This window comes from Fusarium musae, chromosome 2, assembly GCF_019915245.1.
Source record: "Fusarium musae strain F31 chromosome 2, whole genome shotgun sequence".
NCBI lineage: Eukaryota > Fungi > Ascomycota > Sordariomycetes > Hypocreales > Nectriaceae > Fusarium > Fusarium musae.
In genome coordinates, this window is record NC_058388.1 from 4,265,757 (window position 1) to 4,291,530 (window position 25,774).

Below are 25,774 nucleotides of genomic sequence, written 5' to 3' on the forward strand. Positions count from 1 at the left end.
TGTTTCGAAGCTGGGGGGGGGACTCAAGAGTGAGGACAGCGACAGCAACAAACAGCCCAGACGTTAGGCCTCAAGCGGCCCAGCCACCGGAGCTAGTGGCGCAAGAGTTCCCTAACGAGGATGGAGATTGATAATGCAGGTTGAGAGACGGCCGGGGTTGAGTAGGTCTGATGTGACTGATCTTACATTGGAATAATATTTTTACTTTATTCAATACTCTTTCTTGTCTTCTATTGCCTTGCTTGCTGCTGTTTGAGTTGGTGAAAGAATGCTCCGTACGTCGGCGGGTGATTGATCATCTCCCCACTTCCCGTACGCTCGAATCTATAGCAAGACAATGTCGTCAACGAAATATCCCAATACAACTAAAGCTGTCATATAAAAACATACTCCTTGACCCAAATTGTTAACTCGTATTTCCCTCCCTCTCATGACCTGATCAGAACCGAGTGGTTCCGTTCTAGAGTCGGCATCTCCTGCGGCTGAACTCCGCTTAGCTGCATTAACTCGACTTCCCCCATCATCATCACCGCTGAAGCTGCAAGTCCAGACCCTCTAGGCCATCCACCCTCGACTCATCAGCTTGCCACCCCTGCCTTGGACCCCGATCTGATAAAAACAAGGTATATCCAGCATTTTATCTGATCAAACTCACGAGATAGGAACAGCCTCTTTAACTTGACTTCTCAGAAGACGCCACAACATGTCCTCCAGTGAACCCCAATCACCGCTGTCTGAGCCGTCATCAGATCCATACTTCGGGCCTCCTCTTCTTCTAAATCTCCCTCCTGAACTCATCGACAACATTCTCTCTCATCTTTCACCCTACGACCTCTCCGCCATATCCGCTACATGTCGAGACCTGCATAAGCACGCTCTCTCAGATGTCCTCTGGTACCCACTCGTTCAAGAAAATGTCCCAGGCGTCACTCTCACAAGCCCCCAGCCCTGCAACAGCTATCATGAGCTTTACGTCGCTCACGATCGTCTCTGGTTCCTCCCCAGACAGAAAATCTGGTTCTGCGATAGAGATCTTACTGGAAGACTCATGATTGTTCGCTATGATCCTCGGCGGGGTTGCATCGAGGGCTATCAGTTACTCGCCAGTAGAGACCGGCAAATACAGCAAAGTTTCATCGGACAAGGCGACGTTTTGATCAATGAGTTTGATCCCAAGGTCAAACTTCATCTTGATAAGCCTGTGCTGCAGTTTCGCGTGGGAGAACGAGCGCCGGAGGTTTTCCTGAGTCGGCCCGGTGCCAATCGCTTCGCTGATGAGATGCCTGTGACTCTGGATGACAGAATCGATGCTCTGTTTAGCAATTTCATGCTAACATGCGAGCTCGATCACGAAGAAGCCCAACAAAATCTCAACTCGCGTTTTCCATACGGCAATATCTGGCCACCGCCTCACATCCCTTCGGACCATCATGTCTCAGGTAGCAGCACGCAAGTAACATCAGAGGGCATCTTTGTGAAGACGCCATCGTCTCGACCTCAGCGCCGCGAAGAAGTATCAGAGCGATTCTTCCGCATTCGCCAGTGGATGGAAATGGCGGGCGGTTTATCCCGAATCGGTATGGCAGCTGGTTTGGGTGGGATATACAATATGCTAAGATTATCACGCACCGCAGTCGACGGCGGAATGCCCAACGTTCACGTCGGTGAGGAGCTCATCACGTACTCCACCCTCGATCCGAAGTTATACACGCCGACTGTGCTAAAGCCGTGGAGGGGAATTTGGGTTGGCGATTACAGTACCCATGGATGCGAGTTCTTGCTTATACATCAACCTGACGATGAGACGAGCGTTACGGATGAAGAACTTGGTCTTGTGAGACGAGATTCCGAGACTGATGAAGAGTGGGAGGCGAGACGGACTGAAGGACGGACCTTTCAGGGACGGTTGGAGGCTATTAAATTAACCGGTGATCCCAATGTTCCGCGGGGTGAAATCACGTTTGTAGCTGATGACATTGGACCCGATGGTGTTGTCGAGGGTCCACCAGTAGATCCCTGCTTCCAGGGAATGAGAGCAGTTCACAGCAAAGGACATATTGCAAATACCGGATTCGCCTCAGGTAAGCCCCCTTGTTTCACCGAGTCGAGGCCTCGAAATGAGCTTGCACTGACGAAGACAGACCGATATATTGAGAGCCAACTTATATTCGTCAGTCACGATCGGCTTGCGCAGCACTGGGTTGGGTTTGGACATATAAACTACTTTCAGAGGGTGGACATTGATGAGTTCCTCAAGGTGTAATGTTATCTTGAGAATGGAAATGAGATGACACTCACTGCAGTCAATTTCAATGTTTGAAGCAGAAGTTACGGCTTTGATGTAATGATGCATAACTAAACTATGCTTGAATTGAGAAGCCGTGGGGTGAAAACTGCGTCTTGGTTCTGGCATTAATGTGTTGTCAGACACAGAGTTTTGCATGCTCCGAGTTTCCCAACAACCTCTCTGATTTAATGCATTTAAATCCCAGGCAGATGGTGAAGTAAATACCGATTTTGATTCACGTTGTAATGTCATTCATTCTAGGCCGTTCAAGTGCAAATTGCCAACTTTTCATTTCCAAGCTGCCTACCCTAAGGTGAGCACTTGGGTGGGTAAAACCATGATAGAGCCCAACTTTGATGCCATGTATTTCTAAGGGTATCAAGGAATATTCCATTTGGATCGTACGTTCGTGATCATGATTTGCATAGATCATTGGCGCCTTGTATCGCCCTCGCTCACTCAGGTTGTTCCCTGTCCTGCAAGGGTTCATGTGGGCTCGAGGCCCGAAGCCGTGGACGTACGCATGGCTCACTTCAGAGAGCTGCTGTTGTTTATTTTTCGTTCTCATGTCTTCGATTACTTGGACTTGTTCTTCTGAGCCTGAGCCTGCTCGTAGATCCAGTCGTTAAGACCAGCACGGTTTCTACACCCCATTAGTCTTTACTCCCATCAACCCCAGCACACCAATACTTACCGTGCAATCTCAAGAGCGTAAAACTGCATACGAGGCACAAAGATCGTGGTATCCTCCTCATACTCGACGTCGGGTCTATCGCGCACCATGGTACCAAAGTTATAATCGTCGACCTTCTTCTCATACGCCATCATGAACTTTCGCCAGCGCTCCTTGCCGGCCTTGCTCTTCATCTCGTCCTCGTCGACCTTTGCGGCGGGGTCGAACTCGGGGAAGTCGGTCTTGAGGTGCTCCATGATCTCGTCGTCGATCTTTGTCAGGCGGAGGGATGAGCCCTTGACGCGCTCGAGGATGGACCAGTAGGTCTGCATGTGCTGGACGACCTTGACGGCGAATTGCTTCTCGATCTGGTAACTGTTAGGAGGGTTGTTTCAGATCGTGGGGTAGGTAGGGTGCGTACGTCTTCGTTGTTCTGGGCGTTCTCGGCGTCAAAGTTCTTAGGCACGGGGGCGCCGGCCATGTTGTCGAGGGGGTCCATGGCGAATGTGTGTTTGTTCGTCGGGATTTGCTTGGTGGTTGTGTAGGTATGTGAAGACAAAAGCTGCAGTTGGGCAAAAACTCGAACGTGGGGCAATGATGATGGAGGGGCAGCCACAAAAAGACACGGCGGCATGATATCAGCGCATAGTGTTTGCGCTTGTTAGCACTGCTTGTCTGCACGGTGCATCTGGTGCCTGCTGGCACATGGTGGACGTATCTCGTGATGACTACAGTCTATCAAACACATTGCTGTCTTTCCAAAGCTTTCTTCTTGTGTTTGATGCCTTGAGTCATATGACTCACGCGGGTGTTGTTGCTTGCTGATGCCACTGTGGCGATTGTCTAGCCCTACAATACAAAATACTTGCACCAACTCATCACTACTGAGACAAGATCATGCCATTTATATCCCTGGCCTATCGAGATTTACTAGTCGAACTCATGTCGAAACGCCTATCTTCCCTGCCATTCTGCATGAGATCATCTTGGTCTCAGAAACATTTAGTACAGTAACACTTTACAGGAAATAAAGATTGCATTAACTGATACTGGGCCTCAATACAGAATAATAGGTAAGTTCGAACGATATTGATAATTATATGGGCCTTAACGCGTTAGTGTTTATACAGATTGCAGGGGCATACCTCTCTAATTAAAGGGACTGACAACTAAGTGGTAAGTACAGTACGTTAAGAGATACCTATCTCAAGACCCCCAGCGACAAATCAGAATATCTCAAAAGGTAGGATTAACCTCTATTCAGCCTCTTAGAAATTCAGTAGCAGCCTCTATACAGTACAGGACTACAACAGTCCTACATTTCTAGCCCCTGCAGCCTGTAGGTAATCGGCTAACAGGGCTAATAACTGTCAGAAGCAGCAGACTCAATAACAATGATTCACTATGCTCTATTGATATGCCAGTGGAGTTACAGACCATATTCTCCATTTAGCTACGAAATATATAAACCCCAAGGCTTCCCTGTGAGCTTGTCTTCCACAACAAACTCACATCTTCCAAAGCTCCAGAGTGTGAGAACAAAGATACGATGGACCAACAAAACATGTTGGAAATGAATATTTCCATGCTGATTCGCCTTGTGCAACTGGTAAGTACTCATTGAACTCGGTATAACTTGATTGCTGATTAGCTTTCTAGATGCTGCATATAGTACGAGAGCAGAATACTCAGATCCGAGGCCTGGCAAGGCGAGTCCAGGACCTCGCAAGTCAGGTGTAGTAAGTCTCTATCAACCAAAGCGTTATCTAGTATGGCCTCTGGGCGCAACGAGAATTATACATCTATGCTGCACGGCATTTGCGACCAAAATACAACAATTGACGCCCTGACACGGCAAGTCTAGGATCTGGCAAGTCAGACATAGTAGGACTCCCTTACAATAAAGTTTATATATATAATACTAATATAATTTCTAGCCAGACGATATCAGAGCTTAGCTGGATGCTAGGAGCGAAGCTTTAAAGGAGGGTCTGATCAGACCGCAGACACACTCCTTCACAGCCGACTTTCCTCTTTCCCCTGCAAGGAATGCTTCGATCACCCCCTCAACTACAGTCGTCCTCTCGAGTGCACCTCATACCCGGCACTCGCCTCTCATGCAAGCGATGTTCGAAAGTGAAATTCAGTTGTACCCAGTTGGACAACTTGTTTGCCACCAGCCCGGGCTTGCGCCGGCTCTACCGCGAGATAAAGAAAACCACCGACAACTACGACCAGGAAGTTCATCTATCAGCTCCCAGACGACAACAGGGAGATCAAAGTCCAGCCTCTACAACTGTAAAGCAACGTTAGACAAACCTGCACTTACCGACTGCGAACACACAAGAACGAGTCTTGATGCCGTAACAAGCTATAATATAAACATCTTGACCAATGAGCAACCCCATACAAGCGACGATACCTCAATGTTTTAACGTTACAATTATATACAGTCCACCAGATCTCATCCTTCAACGAAAACAGTCACCAGCAAGAGATCATGGTGGCATTCAGGCCCTCGCCCATTTCAAGTACGCATATCATAATGAGGTCAGCTGGACAGTTATGTGCAACGATCTCTCGAACAATGATGAGAAGGGCTGTTCTCAAGCCCCCCATGCGACAGAGGAAGCTTTCTTTCGCTAGCCAAGTTCGATCTAAGCTCCAGGAGCTCTGCGTACCCACGGACAAGGCAGGCGACGAAGTCAACGGACTAAAACATAACAGTAAGACTTGGTAGATCCTGACCCGAACCTACAGCGCTGGTCTGCTTGCCTTCGTACTATATATGCAGAGAGGTGGCGTTATATAGAAATCATTCACAGAACTCGCACAAAATGTCAACACGCCTTAGCTCAAGAAATTCATCGATCTGATGGACCAGCCCCGAACGGCAATTCTTGACGAGGCTGGCAGGCATTTCTTTATGAAGTCAGTTACGGCAGGCAGCCCAAATTTCGCTTCCAGCAGCAGAGTGACAAGTGGATGGAGTTCGACTGGCAAGGGAAAACAGACGGAGAGATCGTTGAGCTGCTCACCCCGACTGCTCCCTTAGAAAGTTGCAAAGCCGGTGAGACGTTCAAAGCGCTTAGAGTTGAATGATAAGTATAAGTGATGTATGTTTGATGGTTAAGGTCTCTAACTACCAAACATGGCAGAAATGCTAGACAATACTGGAGAAAGTGCAAGACGGAGATGCTGAGCCGTGTGTTCTCCGTCCTCGATGCGATGGAAGACTCCTTTCAAGAGGTGATTACTGACCTTAAAGAGATATCAGGGCTCAATGGCGAGGCCAAGGGGGATGTAAGCATAGCCCTTCGACCCGAGTTAGATGTGCGAGGTTGGGCGGCAGGAAACCAGCGCCACAACGAAGGAAAACCAGAACCCAGGTAACCCACCAATGCAGATGTTCCAATGCCGCATTCGCGAAGGTGCTTCAACACCGGCCCATGTTGAGCATGACGGAACCGTCGAACACCCTGACCAGATGCACAATCCAACGCCAGCTTCTGAAGTCTACCGAAGCAGTAGAGCTCGAGAATGTGCCCCATCACTGCTGGGTAGATGTGAAGGAGACCGAAGAGTACGACGAGCCATGGGAGATAGAGCTCTCCACTCACCGGGCCCGATAGTGACGACGACTATGACTGCCGAGTTCCTTGACCACTTGGTCAGGTACGCTAGACGTGACTTAGCAGGGCAAGTAAAGAGAATCGAGAATGAAAGACGAGATTCAACAGACCCTGCATATTCACAAGTATAGCGTTGGCCAAGACATGCATGTATCTCGAGGCGCACACACTAGATCAACATTGAGCTTCGAAAGAGAAAACATAAGCTTGAGACCTTCTTGTAACGATGAAATAAGAGTTGGAGAAGACGCGAGGACGTGGGCGAGAGTATCTTCTGCTTCTTCGCTCCTAAATAAATAGCAAGGCCACTAAGCACACGAAACATTCTACCTGTTCAACGAGCTATCTCTCTTTCATCGTTACCTCCTACTCCTAAGAGAAAGACGCCATTCAAACCGAGACAATCAAGACTTATCAAGCCCTGTCGCCAGACTGTATCAGCCGCAAACAGCCTGACAGCAAATGCATTCTACAAGATAAGATCTTGATACGTACCCACAGCAGAATCGACAGCCCACCAGCTCAAGATGCTGAGACGTCCAAAACAAAAGATACACTTGAAAATCACAGACCATGTCGACGAAAAAGAGGTAAAGGAGTTCCTCGTTACGCAGATGAAGACCCCAGAGGTCATGAAAATAGCCAGCAAGGATGCCATGACTCACGAAAATCTGTGTACGACAATGGCCCTTCAATTCCCTATGGACAGACTCTTATCGGATATCGGACCTGTTTCTGACTTGGACCTCCTTGAGATCACGCGTCGGTACCATGCAGGAGAGGGCATTTGCCGATAACACGATCCAGGCCCTCCGTGCCCATCAGGTCTACCTCAAGCTTCTCCTTATTAACCATATTATATATTTAACCAAACTTTTCGAGGAAGCACTGCCGTATGTTCCAGCTATGCAGAAACACTAGGCACTCGATCCCAGCCACTCTTCATCTGAAGGAGTCGGCTCACTGAAACGAATTAAAGAGCAAGCGCAGTTTACCACCAGATACTAATGTGGTAGCCATCAACGCCCATCTTGGTCGAGAGCCAGGTCCCGCTGTCGACACCGAGTATTTCGACTTTGATGACTATCGTGCTTGCCTTGCTGTGAGCAAGAGCTGGAAGGCAAAGTTCGGAATGAAAGGGGCAATGGCTTAAACTCTACATGCCTTCTTGCCTGGAGGGGAGGATCTTGAAGTGCCTGTCCACTATGGAGACGATCTAGATCCCGACTATGTGCCGGTGCAAATGTCTCTGAGCCTTCGCCAGCGTGTCGGCATAGCTATCAGCTTATCCTGTAAGAAGGGCATCGGATGTTACTATGGATGCAAGACGAAGTCCCAGCCATACCCCCTAAGCGATTGACATCTTGTTATCTGAACTACACCCAGACCTTTACTGGCCAAACATCCGTTGTATATTGCCATCATCGCAAGTACCAGGGCCGCAAAGGCGAGAAAAAACGCGGACACCTGTGCCTCCTCTACCCTCCAAGTCTAATCCTAAGAATTAGGAGGAGAAGACCATAGATAAGTCGCCACACAACTTTATCAATATTCGCCGACTACCCGCCCCAGAGTAGATGGCAAATTTGGGTATGAATCACATCAACCATCTGCTTCAGAACCGAGCCGATGGAGTCTGGGTATGATTTGGCAACAATTGAAAAGAAATGCCTCCAGATGTCGAAACACAAATACTCGGTTCTTTGCCATCTCCGAGTCTTGGGCATCAGCTCATGTAAGCCAGGAACAACTACCTAGGTATAAGAGGTCCAGTTCTCTCCCTTCTCAATCGACCACTTCAACTTGCATCTTTACATTCCGGTTATATAATTCTATATCCTTCTCCGAGCCTTTGGAGATCTGGACTTGGAGGGACTTGATATCTCCCAACTGATCATCAGTTACTCGGGGGTAACACAGAAGCCCAGATCCCACCATACTTCAGCCAATTTTGTTCCCCTTTCTTCCATGTTGGCTTTCGAGCAAAGCCCAGCTGCTGCAGTGTACAGACTAACAAATTTGCATCAGTAATTTGCAAGTGCATGTTTTCAAAGTACTTACATTAATAATTATGGCACGGCATTTAAGCCATAGCCGACGAAACAATATAACAAGAAGCGATAAGCTGCTAGAGGGTATCATAAGATAGGTAACCTGGTAAGAGATTATAACACTCAAAGTCAAGAATAAAAACCCACAATCCCCCACCCACCACAGTATATTTTAATAGTGAACTTCTCTTATACACATAAATCTGTCGACGGTAATACATAGCTCTAAAGAATACGCATTGCTTCGGAATCTGGTTGACTTGGGAGATTGGAAAGCGCAGTAAATATACACTTCTTGCAAATACAGTTGTGCTCGTTCTTGCTAACAATCAGGCAAAGTCAATTGTGTACCGCCTGCAAGCTGATTGAGTTTTACTTGAATTGGTCCTGTTACAAGTTTTGTAACAAACTTTAGCAAGAAAACTCTGCTGATATATCTATAAATATAACAGTGTTTGTCCTTCGCATGCTCTTCATTCACCAAGCGGGTCTCTCTCTACATGCAAGTAAACACAATGACGTTAGCGGGGTAAAGTACCTCGGCCTACGACACCAATATCAACATCACGACATTCTTGCTTGGGCCTTTCAACCCTTGGATCGTTCACTTCTTTCCTCCTAATCTTGGCTTTACAAGCAAAAATAGAATCGTAGAGCCAAACACAACTTTCAGAAGTGAAATTTATCATGGCTCCATCACTTCTTCTCTTACCGTCTCCTCCCCGCCCTCCATCTCCATCAACACTCTCAGCGGCCTATCGCTCACCATTAACATCTGTTCTCACGAAACTCAAACAATCACCCACTCCCCAGACTCTCATTGTCGGCCTCGCACTTCCTCTTCTCAGCGGCTCGTCACCCAGGTCAAAGACAATCGCATGGACAAACGCTCAATACCTTCTCGCTAGGCTTTACACTCTTACATGCGTCATCTGCGCCAAAGAGAACATTCCCGTTGACGTCGGCGCCGGAAAAGGGAGTGTGGATGTCCGAATTGTTCTCATCGACCATGAGAGGGGAAGACGCTACGAGCCAGACTTTGACGGCGGTTTTGAGGCGAACTGTACCGCTGTATTGGATCTAGCTGCGTTTGCGACAAAGGTTCGACCATTGGAAGCTGTTTACCATCCAAGCTGTGAAGAGGGGTATGAGCTACTCTCTTCGTTTCTCGAACTTTCGGAGAAGAAGCAAACATTTACTCAGAGCCAACTCGTTGCTATTGAAGGGGGAATCAGCTTGACGGCGGAACCAGCTTTGTCACCAAAAGAACAACAGAAGGGCTTCAACACTGTTTGTCTAGGAGGCACGTTTGATCATCTCCACCCAGGTCACAAGCTATTGCTTCATGCAAGCGTTCTCCTTCTCAACATCCCACCAAAAGACTCCGGTAAGACATGCACTCTCATTGTGGGTATCTCGAGCGACGAGCTTCTCATCAAGAAGAAGTACGCTGAAGAGCTTCAATCATGGGATGAGCGCTCACAGACCGTTCTCTCATTCCTCTCCACGCTTGTCGACTACGACACAACATCTACGTCACCACCAATAGAGCGCACACCTGACGAAGCGCTTGCCTTTCTACGCGACGGAACAGTCAAGGTGCGATGTATTATACTTCGCGATCCATTTGGCCCACCAATCCACGAAGAAGATGCCGATGCAATTGTTGTTTCTGCAGAGACACGTAGTGGAGGCAAAGCAATCAATGATCGCAGGGTTCAGAAGGGATGGAAGCCGCTCGAAGTGTTCGAGATTGATGTTCTGGATGCCGACGAGGTTGGAGATGGGGAAGTGAGCAAGACGGATGATTTTGCGACAAAGATTAGTAGCACTACGATTAGACAGCAGAGGGCTGAAGCAAAGAGACAGTAATATCAGTATAGTTTCGCATAAATATCTTGCAGTTTTAAGATGACCATGTAATATGTTGCTGTGCCATGAGGTTTGATGAGTTTGCCTGATGTCATTGTACAGAACCTTGGTCTTAATGCATTGTAGAGAGTTAAATGGGTCCCATTGACATTGAGGAGAGTCTTGACCTGGTAGTCCCATAGTTGTAGCAGTCGAGCCATACGGAAGGCACAGCTTGGTTTTGGGGTATTGCTCTCGGCCTTTCCCGATGCAACAGCCGCCATCACAAAGGCTCAGTTCACACCCATTACAGACAGACATAAGCAGCTTGCTGCAAGCAACTCAGTTTCTCAGGGGATGGCTGAGATCCCTCTCCTCACGTGGAAGGCCACCAGATGTTATCCATCCGTTTTTAACGTTTGTGCCATCAACGATGATCACAAGCGGGCGAGAGCATCACGAAGGAAACAGTTGACAGATACTGTACTCTCCCAACTTCCGATGATCCCAGAATCAATTTGTCATTTAAACGAAGAAGAACCAACCAAAAACTCTAGCAAATCGTTTCGTCTCGCGAACTCTCGCTACTTCACCCGTCAAACTGACAGTGGCAACAACCTTCACCAACATAAATCGGTCCCTTGGCAGCCTTCCAAACCCCGATGCAAAAGCCTATCAAAACAAATCAAGCCAATTTGCCCAATCGTCCCCTCTCTCGCAGTGCAATTTTCGCCAACAATCTACGCGGGGGGCCGGCGGCTGAACAACACCAAGAAGAACAATACTAAGCAGCCTCGTCTGTGCACACTATCACAGTACTGACCCTTTGATATTGTTCTTTGTCGCTCCCAAACACTTGGGACTCACACGTCGTATCGCCATGTCACCTCAATTAATTCGAACACTTTTTCAAGTGTTTCCTCCCCAATCTCAGCATGATACTCCATTTCTCTATACTTCAAAATGGAACAAGACGTTAAATCATCGTGGAAACAACTCTTTCTCTTTACAAGACGATCGCACTCTGGTGCTTTAATCGCTGCCTTGCTTGCGGCTGGATTTTCAGCGGGTTTCAAAACTGTTTTGTCGGTCATTCTTGGAAAAGTCTTCGATATTATCGCCGGCTTTGGGGATGGATCGCTCAGCGGGGATGAGGCCCTTTCGCAGGTGGGTAGATGGGCACTTGTCCTTGTAGGACTAGGCGTTGGCAATTGGATCGCAAGTACAGCGTTCCTTGCACTCTGGGTCATCTTTGGAGAGTTGCAGGCGTGCAGTGTTCGGAAAGACATCTTTACAAGCCTCCTCTCCAAGGACATGGCCTGGTTCGACTCTCAATCCGAAGGCATCTCAAGTCTTCTCATCAGAATACAGACGTAGGTATCCCTCTTCTGTATTCATAAATGACTAACAGATGATAGGCAAACTCGTGAGTTTCAACTCGCATCCTCCCAAGTTCTCGGCCTTCTCGTCGGCGACATCATCACCTCAATCGCTTCCCTCGGCATCGCCCTCTACTACTCCTGGAAACTCACCCTCGTCCTCCTTACCACTCTTCCAATCTCAGCCATCGTTCTCTCACTAGCGACAAGACGGCTTGAACCCGCAATCCAAGCACAGAAGCGTGAGCTCGCAGTCGCCTCCAAGTTCGCCGTTGCTTCAATAACAGCCATCGATCTTGTCAAGGTCTTCAACGGATATGACCAGGAGGTCTGGCAGTACTACCCAGCTGCCAAATCTGCAGCGAAGCACTATCTGATCCAAGCGCAATGTAACGCTCTGCAAATGGGCTACGTTGCATTCTGGGTCGTAACAATGTTCGTCGTCGGCTTTTGGTATGGAGTTGTACTCGTCAACAATGATGGCCTTGCCGCTGGTAGTGTTTTGACAACTTTTTATGCAACGCTCGCAGCATTTCAGGGTATTGAGGCTTTGATGCCTCAGTGGTTGGTTCTCGCAAAAGGCATGTCAGCCGGCAGCTTTCTCTCTGCCATCACTCGAAACTTGAGGAATGGTGAGATTGTCAAACCGATGACAGGAGCTTTACGACCGTTGAGTTGCAGCGGTGACATCGAATTGAAAGATGTAAGTTCGGCCAATGCTAACAGCGACAATTGCTGACTTTCGCAGGTGTGTTTCGCATATCCTTCGAATCCGGCACAAAAAGTACTACATCAATCCAGCTTCTTCTTCCCCTCGGGTGAGATGACTTTTATCGTCGGGAGAAGCGGCTCCGGCAAGAGCACGTTGGGTAACCTCATTGTCGGTTTCTACGAGCCCCTGAGTGGAGACGTCATTGTCGACAACAAACCCTTACGGGTCCTCGACAGACAATGGATCCGTGAGAACATTACCTTGGTCCAACAATCCAGTGTCCTATTCAACGAGAGTTTTTTCAAGAATGTGGCCTTTGGGCACCACGACCCCGCAAGAGCAACGCGTGCTGAGGTGATGCGAGCTTGTGATGCAGCTTTGCTTCAGTCGACGATTGCAGGGCTTCCCGAAGGTCTAGACACCAACGTCGGCGCTGATGGATACAACTTGAGCGGCGGACAGAAGCAGAGATTGGCGCTTGCTAGAGCTCGACTTCGAGACCCTCCAGTGCTCATCTTGGATGAGATCACAAGTGGCCTTGACCAAGTGAGCCGAGTGCTCATCATGGATGCCATCAGGGCATGGCGACGGGGAAAGACAACCATTATCATCACACATGATGTCGCGCAAATCGATACCGATGACTTTGTCTACGTGATGGACAACGCATCTCTTGTTCAAGAAGGATTCAGAAAGGATCTTGATATGCAGATTGGCGGCACGTTCGCCACTCTCGCATCTACCGCATCAGAGGAACCAGACACGCCGATAGATATCACCATCGACTCTCCAAACTCTCCTGTTTCACCCCTTTCCCCTCTATTTCCCTCTCCTGGCAGAGCTTCGCGCCTCTCGCAAATAGTCGTTGGAAATTTGGAGTCTTTCAGTCCAGCCCCAACAAGCTCCTCTACGCTATTGACTCTAGGTACAAACACGGCGGCCGCTTTTCGCATGCGTGCAGCTCGCGCTTGGGAGATGCAACCCCTCACTGTAGCTGTACCCGAACCTGAGCCTGTACGATTAAAGTCCGCCGCCGACAACCATACGATGGTCAGCTTCTACGACGAGAAGCACGACAGTGCATTGAGATCTCACAGCAGCCTGGATGGTATGGAAACATCATGCACACTGGTGTCACTCGACGAGCCAGAGTACGTGTTTGGTGGCGCCGAGCGTCCCAAGAGCATTACGAGACTCAGACAAACCAAGTTCAACGAAACGCTTCAGTCAGATAAGGTGGATGACAAAGACAGCGAGACTAAGGACCTCCCTCCACCAATGCCTCTGGCATCGATATTCAAGACAGTCTGGCCGGCTTTGGGACGTGGGCATCGGGCTCTTCTCATCTTCGGAGTACTGACCTGCCTGGTTGGGGCAGGATCTATTCCTGCATTTGCGTATTGCTTCGCGCAACTCCTTGGTGCAATGTGGTCGCAAGGTGACAAGCTAGCAGAGGGCAAGATGTGGGCTATCTATCTCATTGTCATTGCGGTTATGGATGGTGTTTGTACCGGTGGCGGTCGATATCTTCTTGAAATGGTGGGACAAGCCTGGATCAACACCATCCGAGTGGAAGCTCTGAAACGAATCCTCCGACAGCCAAGAGCATGGTTCGATAGATCGCGCAACTCTCCTGGCCGTATTAACGAGTGTCTTGACCGGAATGCCGAAGAGATGCGCAATGTTGTTGGCAGATTCTTGCCCATCATCATCACAGTCACCGTCATGATCATTGCTGCTGTTGCTTGGGCGCTCGTCATCTCCTGGAAACTCACGCTCGTCACTCTCGCGCCGCTGCCTGTCGTTATGGGCGCAGTCAAAGGCTATACCATTATTAGTGGGAAGTGGGAGGCGCGGTGCAACAAAGGGGCAGAAGATGCGAGCGCTACTTTGACTGAGATCTTCCTTAACATCCGAGTTGTTCGAGCTCTCACACTAGAACGATACATGGGTGCCAAGTATATGAAAGCAGTGAGACACACCCTGAGTCTAGGACAGAAGAGAGCAGCGCACACCAGTACACTGTATGGTCTTTATCAGTCAGTCAACTACCCCCTTACAGCACTTGTGTTCTACTACGGAACCGTGCTTCTGGCCTCGGAGAAGGCGATCACAGCAACGGCGGTTGTGGCAGTAGTGAACCTACTTCTGTTCAGCATGGGCACAGCGACGAGTATTCTTAGTACGATACCGCAAGTCACGATGGCTCAGTCAACCGCCGCGCAGATGTTGGGGTACGCCAACATGCCTTTGGTACCTAAAAGCGAGCCTCGTGGGTACTACAAAACTAAAACCCCGCTCCCAGTTCGACTTGACAATCTCGGGTTCTCATATAAGTTAAGATCCGAGAGACCAGTCTTGCGAGGAGTGTCATTTGAGGTGGATGCAGGGGACTTTCTGGCGGTTGTTGGTCGGTCAGGCTGCGGGAAGTCAACGGTGATCTCACTGATGCTGGGTCTTTATTCTCCCACCAAAACTGAGATCCTCAGCACGAGGCCACCATTGAGCTTTAATGGATATTCCCATGCACACGTCGATATGGAGCATCTCCGATCAATGATGGCATATGTGCCACAGACGCCGCTCCTCTTCCCAGCGACCATTGCAGAGAATATCGTGTACGGCTTAAGTGAAGTATCGCACCTTCGTCAGTTTCCAAGCATTCTAGCTGCTGCGAAGGCGGCGGGTATCCACGAGTTCATCACAACTCTTCCAGATGGGTACAATACTCGAGTCGGCGACGGAGGTCAAGCGCTCTCAGGTGGCCAGGCGCAGCGTCTTAGCATCGCGCGTGCACTTGTACGCAAACCTCGACTTCTTGTGCTGGATGAGCCTACGAGTGCTTTGGATGCAGAGAGCGCGGAAATAATTCGACATACGATGCAAAAGATTACGAAGAAGTCAAGAGGAGATATGGCAATTGTGGTGGTGACGCATAGCAAAGAGATGATGGCAATCGCTGATCGGATTGTTGTCCTGGAGGATGGTGCCAAGGTTGAGGAGGGAACATATCATGATTTGCTGCACGCAAGAGGTGCTTTTGCTCGAGTGGTTGGAGATTCAATATGGGAAAAGGAATTTAATTGATCTTCAGGGGCAATTGATCTTCAGGGATATTTGGATATGTATTGCATATAAGCTAATTGTTATCCTTTAATATTGAAGTTGGTGCAGTTGAGAGCCTCCCCCAGATTTAAAGTTAATGTGGGCCCATTAAAGTCAGTCTCGAAAATTGATTTGATCGCCGCTTGATTAATAAGCCACTAAACCGAAAAAGGGTCACGGGGGTAGAAGTGCGACCCCAAAACATCCCGAAGATTCGAACGTCGTCTCCATTTCAATCTCATCGCCACCTTGAAACACCAAATACTCTTTCATTCACGTGTCGCCTCATTCACCATATTCTTTATTTACAGTCAATCTACTCGTGTCGCAAGCTAGTTTCGACTTACCCGACAGCATCTCACGAAGCCGCAGGGCTGACGTTGTTTCACTCACCTCTTCTAGCGTCTCACTCATTCTCATACTCACATTTCATCTTATACAATGACTGCGCAATCACCCCCGAAGCGCAGAAGTCGCTTATCTTCAAACACCCAAGATCACGACGATGCAGCGCTCAAGGTCCATCCCCTTTCTGTCTCTCCAATGAATCATCCACTTACATCCCTCAGGCCCGCCGCGAACGCAACCGCGAAGCCCAAAATATCTTCCGCCGCCGTCGCCAAGCCGCCGAAGCTGCACAGGCCCAGCGCGTGCGTCGTCTCGAGCAGGTAGTCGAGGAGATGAGCTCCATCTTCATGTCCTTCGTTGACGAGATGCTCACTACCGAAGCTGTAGTCAAAGCTCAACCGAATCTCGTTGGGAGCTTGAGGAGGAGCATGGAGAGGATTCTGGAGCTGGCGCATGAGGTTGTTGGGCCGGAGGAGGATCTCGTGCTGATGCCGAGGGAGGGGGATGATGGGAAGCGTGCTGGTTCTGGGTCGCCGGAGAGTGAGCAGAGTGAAACGACGGAGGATTCTTCGGGTTCGATGGCTGTTGCTGTGAGGAAGACGCAGGTTCAGACGCTGACACCGCCTACGTCAACGGCCATGACTTCAGTTTCTACGCCAACCCCACCATCTCTATCGACATCAGCACCGTCCTCACTATCAACACCGCCGTACTTCAACTCTCAACAACCACCAATGGCCAAATCCTTCAACCTACCAACATTCTCACTCTCGCCTCAGATCTTCGGCAACGGCTGGCTCGGCACAACCCCTGCATCACCCGGCGATCTCGCCATCCCCTCGTCCACACAGCACTCAGCATTCTCATTCCGCCTCGCCTGCGACATACTAACAATAGCATGCCACCTCCTCGTCAACTCACCGCCACCCCACGCCATGTCAGCCTGTGAATCACGCCTCTTCTGCAACACCCTCAAAGGCCGTGCGAAAGACGAGATGCTCACACGGCTGCGCTGGCTTATTGGGCCAGGCCGACATGAGATGTATCGCGTTATCGATCTGCCGTATGGACGATATGGACAGTATGTTTATTCGCGCGCGGAGCTCAACCCTTCTACGGTGGAGGATATCGAATGGCCGTGGCCTACACAACCGGCTGGAACACGCATCGACCACTTCACACGATTCTTCAGCGTTGTTGGAGTCGAGAAGCAACTCCTCGCACTTGGTGCCAGGGTTGTCGACGCTGAAACTATGGAACTCAATCTGAACAACTCGCCGATGCCGAATGTTGGCCATGCTGTACCCAAACAACCCGAGAGCTGGAGCTTCGTCAACTGTTTCTCATTTCCTACAGAGCCAAAATCTGGTCCTGTTACAGTGCGGGTGAGTATCCCAGCGCTCATAAAGTCGCTCGCTACGAGGTCGCTTTGTTTGATGCGGGGGCCGGGAATACCGAGGTCCGAGATTGGGGGTGCGATTGAGGAAGCGATCATCAAAACAGGATGAGCACACGATAAAAAAGTTTTTATGATTTAACGAGATGGGCACGCACGGAAAGGATTAGATCACTATCAAGGCATTTGGAATTGGATATGTAAGACTTTGGGATGGAAGCGTTGTTATTATGGCCTAGTAAAGCGACCTGTATATTGGTATCTTAAATCCCTTTATCTGTCATAACGTCGTAATCTGTCATTTACAAGAACACAGGTCCTTCCCTTTGACGACCTGTCTACTATATACCCTCCTCTTGGAAAATATCATTTGTATATGAACGCACAAAAAACGTGCTCATTATCGTCTCTTAGATCTGAGTAGTCCCTCCCAGGAAACATGATGTCTCCAGGAACTCTTCTGCTCTTGCTGTCGTCGTTGAGCCGGTCGTGCCGGAGCTCGGGGATTTGTTCGTCGAGGCTGTCGAGGTCGTCGTGTGTTTATGGCGACGAATTTCATAAATTCGGCGTCTTGACTTGGTGGCAGCGTACTGTTTTTACCACTACTGGTCCTTAGAATTGGGTCGTCCTTTAGTGTCTTGGGGTGAATCTCCAAAATAGCACCCTTGTGCTCTTTTCCTAGCTTGGCCGCTTCTACGAGGCCGTTCAAGTCGATATCTCGCTTCTTCTTTTCCTTCTCTTTCATCATTCGTGTTTGGTCTGATCGCTCCATTGCTTCACGTTGTTCTTGCGTCATGGGCGTCTCGTCCTCATCGGGCTCGTGGGTCAAGTGCATCATATGAAGGATGTTCTCAACAGGACCCATTTCTTGGTCTGGTTGTTGAGCTTCCTTGTCATTGGTCTTCTTCCGCTTGAAGCAACTAAATGCCTTTGACAGGAGTGCTCGAGTCGGTCGCCAAATTGCAAGCCAACTGTCCGCGATCAAGTTGAAAAGACTTTGGACGAGGCTATCAGGAATCTGTCGGATCAAAGCTCCCAGTGGGATTGACATGACACCGAAGAGCAAGCTCCATCCCCATTGGGCACCTGTAAGGGGGGTTGTGTCGAATGCTTCGCCTCCCTTAAAGACGATGATGAACTGGCCAGCGATAGTGATGAGCTGCACACCGATGAACCAAGGATTACGTAGGAATCCTTGATACCAAATATCCAGCTTGTTGTCCACACGACGACAGTTGTGTTGGTTAAAGAACTGCATCCAGACGTAGATGTTGAGCACCAATGTCTGGAGCTTCTCGATTTCGAATTCAGTGTCGGGGTTGAAGAGGTCCCATCCAGCGTAGTGAACAACAAAGACTACTATCAACTGGTAGATGGCTTGGCAAATGATCATCTTCCACATAGTGATGGAAATAATGGAAGCATTCCGGGGTTCGGGCTTTCGCTTGAGAAAATCGGGCGAGGGATGATCGGTAGCATAACCAAGAGAGGCAAAGATATCCATGATCAAGTTGATCCAAAGCAATTGAACGACGGTGAAAACAGCGTCGCCAACGAGCTCGGAAACGACGGTGATAATACCTGCGGTGATGTTGATGGTGAATTGGAACTATCGTTTCGTTAGCAAAGAACCTGGCCCTATTGATCAATAACCTTACCTGGCAAAACTTCTTGACGGAGTCATTCACAGTTCGACCCCAAGCCAAAGCCTTGACTATAGAAGCAAAGTTGTCATCAAGAAGAATTATGGATGCAGCCTCCTTGGCAACTTCAGTACCCTGGATACCCATAGCAAACCCGACGTCCGCCGCCTTCAATGCCAGACCGTCATTCGTACCATCACCGGTAACAGCTACCGTCTCATTCATGCGCTTCAAGTGTGTTACAAGAAGCAGCTTATCCTCAGGGCTTGAACGAGCCAGGACTTGTAGTCTTGGGATAACAGCATCAAGCTGCTCAGGAGTCAAGTCTCTGAATGTTGGTCCATCCATGGCAATGCCACCAGCTGTATAGATACCACATTCAGTTGCAATAGCCTTGGCGGTCAAGAAGTTGTCACCTGTAACCATGCGAACGAATACTCCAGCAGCCTGACATTGACGAACTGATTCCACAACCTCGGGGCGCAATGGGTCACGAATGCCAAAGGCACCAATGAAGATCATGCCAGAGGCCAACCATTCTAGGTTAATGTTATCGGGGTCGTCGTCTGGGCCATCAAAGATATCCTGCGCGCTAAAGTCTCGGTATGCAATGGCGACAGGTCGGAGCATCCTGTTAGCGTAGTCTTCGATAGTGTTACGATAGCTTGCACGGTCATTCTCAGAGAGTCGTGCAATTGGTACCCTGAATGTAGGGTCCAAAACAACAAAAGCACAATATTCAAACACAACTTCCGCTGCTCCCTTGACGAGAAGTCGATAACGATCCTCATTAATCTTGACCAAGACTGCCATCCATTTACGGGATGAGTCGAAAGGGAGGATCGCAACAATGGGACAATTGGCTCTTTCCTCAGCCAAATTGTTCATACCGAGATGTTGACGGCCAAAATGTAGCAAAGCAGTCTCAGTGCTTGAACCCATAAAAGTAGCGGTACCAGAGTCATCATTCTCGAAGGCCGTGGAGTTGAGAGCGATACTGTCCTTGATCAACCGCCGACATTCTGGAGAGAGTGACTTTGCCATGTCAATCGAACTGTCGTACTTGATAGTCGAGGCACGCGACATGGACGAATCGGGATCCGGAACAACCAGGTCGGTGTCGTCAAAGTAAGACTCCAAGCCAACACGTCCAGCCACGACAGTCATCTTGTTCTGTGTGAGGGTACCAGTTTTGTCGGAGCAAACTGTCGTCGCGTTTCCCATAATCTCACACGATCGGATCAACCGCACCAAGTTGTTATCTCGGAGCATACGCTTCGTGGCAAAGGCCAGTGCAACGGTCACATTGAGCGCCAGGCCTTCTGGAACAGTGATGACGACGACCGTGACGGCCAGAATCAGAATATGTAAAAAGTCTTCCGCCTTCTGAGATGGCCCACCAGTAACAGTGTGGAGAGTGACCATGAAGCGGATGAAGAGGACAAGAAAAAAGATGGAACCTGCAATGGCACCGATAACAATGAGTTGTTTGCCGAGACGGCCAAGTTTCGCCTGGAGTGGTGTCTCCTTGACATCGTCTCTCAACGACATGAGGATACGGCCATAGGTCGAGTTGACACCAACAGCAGTAACGAGATAGGAACCAACACCGCGCGCGACAGTGGTTCCACTGAGAATGAAGGGGTCAATTCGCGATGTAGCTGCATGGTTTGGCCTTGGTACGGTCTTGTGTACAAGATCAGCCTCTCCCGAGATCGAAGACTCGTTCATCTGCAGACTCGAAGCTTGCACAAGAACACCATCCACGGCAACAACATCACCAGCCTCGAGGTGCAAAAGATCACCAACGACAACATCTTGAACGGGGATGCGCTGGAGTTTACCCGAGCGCATCACCGTTACGTCCCTTTGTTGCTTTCGTTCATTGACCTTCTTGAACTTGTAATTCTTCTGCCAATCAGTCGCAGCGCTTGCGATGATGATGACGAGGATTGCAACCACAATTGTCACACCATCTACCCACTCAACACGCGATGCGCCTATCGACTTGTCGACGGATTGGTAGATACCAATAGCGAGCGAGATGGAAGCAGAAATAGTTAACAAAATGATAAGTTTATCATTGAATGCTATCCATAATAGTCTGAAGAAAGATTTTTGTGCTATTTGGGGCAGTCGGTTATCCCCAAATACTCGTTTTCGATCGACAAAGTGGTTGTTGCGATGTTCGAATAACCCATTGTGTAACAGCGGCGGCGACGGCGGAGGGGATGCTGCCGATAGAACCGGGGGTCGTTCAAGACTACCAGAGGCTACAGCTTCATCCAGAGTGACGGTACCGTCCAATGTTGTTTCGTCGGCGCTTAGTCCTGCTGAGATATCGGTTCGAAGCCCAGCGGCTAAACCCAACAAGCCTCCAAACGCGCGCAGAGCGGAGATATTCTTGGCGGTCAGGAGTCGATGTAGCTGAGACGGAGTGAAAGCAAAGTTGTTGCCCTGAACATGTTCGTCGTCATGCAAATCGAAGGGCGGGTCGACATCGTGAGGATCGGGTTGAGGATTCATCGTGTTATCGATCTTTGGCTGGTTGTGACTACCAGCGTCAAAGTTGGAGTTGGAGTTGGAGTTGGAGTTGGACCCTTCGACAGAGCCGCCATAGCGTGAATCAGGAATACTCGTGATGTCGTCCATCAATGGGAATCTGTGTTAGAGGTTTGTGAGCGCGAAGCAGCCGTTGATCCAGAAAACCTGGTACGGCACTGGCCACAGAGAAGGGTTGAATGAAAACAAAACAAAACAGAAGAAGAGAGGAAAAGAGAGATTCGGTGGTGGATCGAAGACGGTCTGAAGGGGACGGGATGGTTGATAGATTGTGGAGGAAGCACTGAAATCATGCTCAAGCTCTAGCGTGGGGGAGGCTTTTACCAAACTGTAGCCCGAAAGCGTTAGAGCCATCCAGGACCAGCAGGAAAATAAAGAACCTTAAAGAGAAACTCGTCATACCTGGACGACAAGTCTCCACCGGGAAATGACCTTCTGGCGGGCAGAGTTGATTGTGAGTGGTGCTTGGCAGGTCAATCTCTATTCTGTGGCGGCGCAAGTTTGTCTCTGCTCAGTTCTTAAGGTTGTCTGGGGGTCCCGGGCGGTCCGCCTTGTACAGAAAATACGCCATATCCAGTAACAATCAGCAGCGACACGTCGCTAACCCACTGTAACTGGTCCGCCTTACAGAGGACCGGGGAAACGCTGGGAGCCTGGAACTGATATTGTCACTGCCCATCATCTCGGAAGGGCCGAGACTCTAGGGGTGGCTACAGTACTGTAGGTAATCCTGAAAATGCTTGGTGCTGCTGCTATCGTGTCTTGGCGGTCGTCTTGGCTGCAACGCCGTCTGTGCTAAGAGAGACTGAAGCTTTTTGGCCAACGGGTGTGTGTCATTGTCGTCGTCATCACAGCAGCAGACTCTGGTGTTGAAGCAGAGACTCTCAAGAAGCGTCGTTGAATTAAGAATTAAATCACTAGGAAATAACGAGGAATGAGGCAGATCATGCATGCACAGCGAGTGCCCTGCTGAAAAAGAAGAGCCCCAGCCTCAACCCAAACCTTACACGCGGCCCCCCTGGCTGGGTCTTGACCTTCCTTGTCCGTCTCTAGCTGAGTAATGAAAAGAGGCAACCCAGTTTTTCTCGGCGAAAACACAAAAAAACCACGCCAAGATAATCAACAGTCGCATCGCATCGTCAAGTTTGGCCTCTGCCAAGGTTTCCCCAAGTGATCTACCAACGAGTCAGATGATGCGAGTATCATAACAATTCTAGAAAAACTGGAATAATTGACTCAAGTCGGTGGCATTTACAGTTTATCAAAGAACCAGAATACCAGATCAATCAGATACGCGGATTCGGGCAAATCTGATAAGCCCGAGGCCCCGTAGATGCCCAGACTTTTGGATCCAGAAATAAACCGAGATGATGAGCTAGGTACGATAGGAGGTTGGAAAGTGGCATATCATTGGGTGGCTAAGTTCCCAGAACTACATGATACTCTTTGTCTGTGTACAATTGGGAGTAATTGTTGTGGTTGAGTTGAGTGGGATTAGACTTTTAGTTACTCCGTACATAATGCGATATTCAGATGGTGAATGGCTAGCCACGATGAAACGGGCACGATTGAAGCCGTTGATAACAGACAGTCAAGCCCGCCCGTTACAACAGAAAGCTCAAACGGCACAAACTCAAGAGTAACTCCATCTTGATCAAAAAAAGCAACAAATACAGACACAACCCACGTGCAATGAGCACAGACTTACGACACCAAGACTAATCTCCATCTCACCGTGTCGCTTTGTCCCTACAGCCTCACATCTCACAATTCATCCTTCTATCCCAGACCATCAATGAATGACACAAGAGCACAGGTCAATTTATGCTCGTGACTGCCTCTAATACTCTCTCCGTAACATTTGTATTCCACACTGCACGATCCAATTCGGTGGTCAAGACATCCTATCACTTTCCACCTATAAAGCCAGCATATAGAATACCGTATCCTTCACTTCAAACCAATCTCGTCTCGTCTGTCCAATTAATAACCCCCTCTCTTCCCCCGATCGCTTCAGCGCCCTGCCGACCGAGACATGCATTCCCAGATCAACATCTCCAGACATACCAGTCGCACAAGAAACCTCAAATCGACTCCGGGATATTTGCACGACGCTGTTCAACAAACTTCCCCATCGAGACTGTTTGCACAGAGTGATACAATATAGAAATATAGATTCACGTCAGCGGTAGAGACCTGCCAAGTCGTTAGATGTTAAGCTTGAATCAAAGACATGGCGCTGTCTCTCGCTTCGACCTCCAAACATCGAGCACATGGTGTCGTATCCTGTCCAGCTCTGTTTCGTTTCACTACCCCTAAGCATGCCCTCTAAACACCCTCAGGAGAGAATCTTCACCTCAGAGCTGCCTTATCCGACGGACGTGATGCTCCAAACAAAGCAACTTCCCGTATCAAAGATCCCGTCATTGTCCTCCATTCTTCCGGTTTGTCCCAAAATGACTCGACATGACTCGCTGCTGTAGTTTGCCTTGGAGAGGGCAACATCCGCTGCTGGATACCCGTTGGGGATCTCCTTCTGGGCTCTGGATCTTTATTCGGGGTGACAGAGACATTGAATCCACATGGCGGCCTTTGACAGAAGTAGGTCAGTGAAACGGGTTCGGTGTTGAAGGTCTCGAACTTGTTTCTTGGTATAAGTCTTGAGATTGTCTGGATGTGATTCAGAGATAAAGCTCCTTGACTTCCCCCTCGATCTTGAGTGGTTTCTTCAAACAAACTCAAGACTATCAACCATGGAGTTACCAAAAGCCTTACTTACACTCTTTCTTCAGTTCGTCCTCTTGCCTCTAGTAATAGCTTTACCTCGTCCCCTGGATACACGAGACGATGAAGTCTTTGCTCCCAAAGTCATGATCATCTCAATGGTATGCCTCCTCCCCTATCCCATACTACTTCTCTAACCCCATACAACAGTGGTCGCCCGAAGCTGCAGTCTGGCACGAACGCCTTCCCGGCTCAAATCTAGGCAACCTCGTTTCCAAAACCATTCATGCCCCTGGCCTTTCCATGCTCTTCCCTTACGCTACCTGCACTGAAGATGGAAGCATATGTCATGTCACCATCGGCGAGGGGGAGATAAACTCCGCTGCATCACTCATGGCTCTCATGCTCTCCCCCAAGTTTGACTTTCGTCATACCTACTTCCTCATCGCCGGTATAGCTGGCGTTAATCCCAAGTACGGTACTCTTGGTTCAGTTACCATCGCTCGTTATTCAGTCCAGGTTGCGTTGCAGTATGAGATTGACATACGATCTCTTCCTCCAGGCTGGCCAACGGGGTATATCTCATATGGTCGTGATCAGCCTTACCAACAGCCGTTTATCACATATGGCACTGAAGTCTTTGAACTCAACGCTCAACTTCAAGATGCCGCATACAAACTCGCTTCGAAGGCTCAGCTGGAAGATGCGAATGGCCCAAAGGAGTATCGTGCACTCTACCGCCGAATGGGCGAGACATATAAAAGTGCCTCACAACCTCCCTCTGTCATCAAGTGTGACACTGCTACGAGTGATGTATACTACTCTGGCAGTAGACTCTCCGAGTCCTTTGAGAATACTACCAAAGTGTGGACCAATGGCACTGGCCTCTACTGCATGAGTGCTCAGGAGGATAACGCAATCTTGGAAGTCCTCGTCAGAGCAGCGATTGCAAAGATCTGCGACTTCTCAAGAGTCATGATCTGCAGAACAGGTGATATCTCCCATGACCCCTACTAATCATCTCGCTAACCCTTGCAGGTTCCAACTTTGATCGTCCTCCTCCTGACTACACCGACCTAGATCATCTCACCGCCGCCAAACAGAATGGCTTCTCGATCGCCATCGCAAATATCTTCAACGCAGGCATCGAGATCGTCAAAGGCATCATCGAAGATTGGGACACAACATTCAAGGATGGTATCAGGGCAGAGAACTACATTGGGGATATCTTCGGCAGTCTTGGTGGTGAGCCTGACTTTGGCTTTGGGAGTTTGACCCATGGTCAGCGCATTGCACCAGAGAGTAAGAGCAGTGAGTTGGCGAATAGGGAGATGGATAGACGGAGGATCTTGACGCAGAAGTTTTTGAGGAAGATCTGAGTTAGATAGTTAACGACATGGCAGTTGGCTTT

At 49.1% G+C, this 25,774-nt stretch overlaps 8 protein-coding genes across 8 annotated transcripts; 6 read left to right on the forward strand and 2 right to left on the reverse strand.

Annotated features, from left to right (window-relative positions):
- Positions 1–703: 703 nt before the first annotated feature.
- Positions 704–2,263, forward strand: J7337_003202 (uncharacterized protein; the record flags this gene model as incomplete). The annotated part of the gene is made up of 1 exon (XM_044820920.1): positions 704–2,263. One exon carries the CDS (start codon positions 704–706, stop codon positions 2,261–2,263), a length of 1,560 nt encoding a protein of 519 aa, XP_044685220.1.
- A 600-nt stretch (positions 2,264–2,863) lies between these two features.
- J7337_003203 (uncharacterized protein) lies at positions 2,864–3,459 on the reverse strand (the record flags this gene model as incomplete). Its single annotated transcript, XM_044820921.1, has 3 exons — positions 2,864–2,930; positions 2,982–3,328; positions 3,382–3,459. 3 exons carry the CDS (start codon positions 3,457–3,459, stop codon positions 2,864–2,866), a joined length of 492 nt encoding a protein of 163 aa, XP_044685221.1.
- A 3,904-nt stretch (positions 3,460–7,363) lies between these two features.
- J7337_003204 (uncharacterized protein) lies at positions 7,364–7,745 on the forward strand (the record flags this gene model as incomplete). Its single annotated transcript, XM_044820922.1, has 2 exons — positions 7,364–7,485; positions 7,583–7,745. The coding sequence occupies 2 exons, from the start codon at positions 7,364–7,366 to the stop codon at positions 7,743–7,745; spliced, it is 285 nt and encodes a 94-aa protein (XP_044685222.1).
- Positions 7,746–9,330: 1,585 nt separating this feature from the next.
- Positions 9,331–10,515, forward strand: J7337_003205 (uncharacterized protein; the record flags this gene model as incomplete). Its single annotated transcript, XM_044820923.1, has 1 exon — positions 9,331–10,515. One exon carries the CDS (start codon positions 9,331–9,333, stop codon positions 10,513–10,515), a length of 1,185 nt encoding a protein of 394 aa, XP_044685223.1.
- A 942-nt stretch (positions 10,516–11,457) lies between these two features.
- Positions 11,458–15,672, forward strand: J7337_003206 (uncharacterized protein; the record flags this gene model as incomplete). The annotated part of the gene is made up of 3 exons (XM_044820924.1): positions 11,458–11,867; positions 11,913–12,576; positions 12,622–15,672. 3 exons carry the CDS (start codon positions 11,458–11,460, stop codon positions 15,670–15,672), a joined length of 4,125 nt encoding a protein of 1,374 aa, XP_044685224.1.
- Positions 15,673–16,131: 459 nt separating this feature from the next.
- Positions 16,132–17,546, forward strand: J7337_003207 (uncharacterized protein; the record flags this gene model as incomplete). The annotated part of the gene is made up of 2 exons (XM_044820925.1): positions 16,132–16,209; positions 16,260–17,546. The coding sequence occupies 2 exons, from the start codon at positions 16,132–16,134 to the stop codon at positions 17,544–17,546; spliced, it is 1,365 nt and encodes a 454-aa protein (XP_044685225.1).
- A 288-nt stretch (positions 17,547–17,834) lies between these two features.
- Positions 17,835–21,729, reverse strand: J7337_003208 (uncharacterized protein; the record flags this gene model as incomplete). The annotated part of the gene is made up of 2 exons (XM_044820926.1): positions 17,835–19,043; positions 19,093–21,729. 2 exons carry the CDS (start codon positions 21,727–21,729, stop codon positions 17,835–17,837), a joined length of 3,846 nt encoding a protein of 1,281 aa, XP_044685226.1.
- Positions 21,730–24,392: 2,663 nt separating this feature from the next.
- Positions 24,393–25,742, forward strand: J7337_003209 (uncharacterized protein; the record flags this gene model as incomplete). Its single annotated transcript, XM_044820927.1, has 3 exons — positions 24,393–24,524; positions 24,574–25,354; positions 25,402–25,742. 3 exons carry the CDS (start codon positions 24,393–24,395, stop codon positions 25,740–25,742), a joined length of 1,254 nt encoding a protein of 417 aa, XP_044685227.1.
- Between the last annotated feature and the right edge of the window lie 32 nt (positions 25,743–25,774).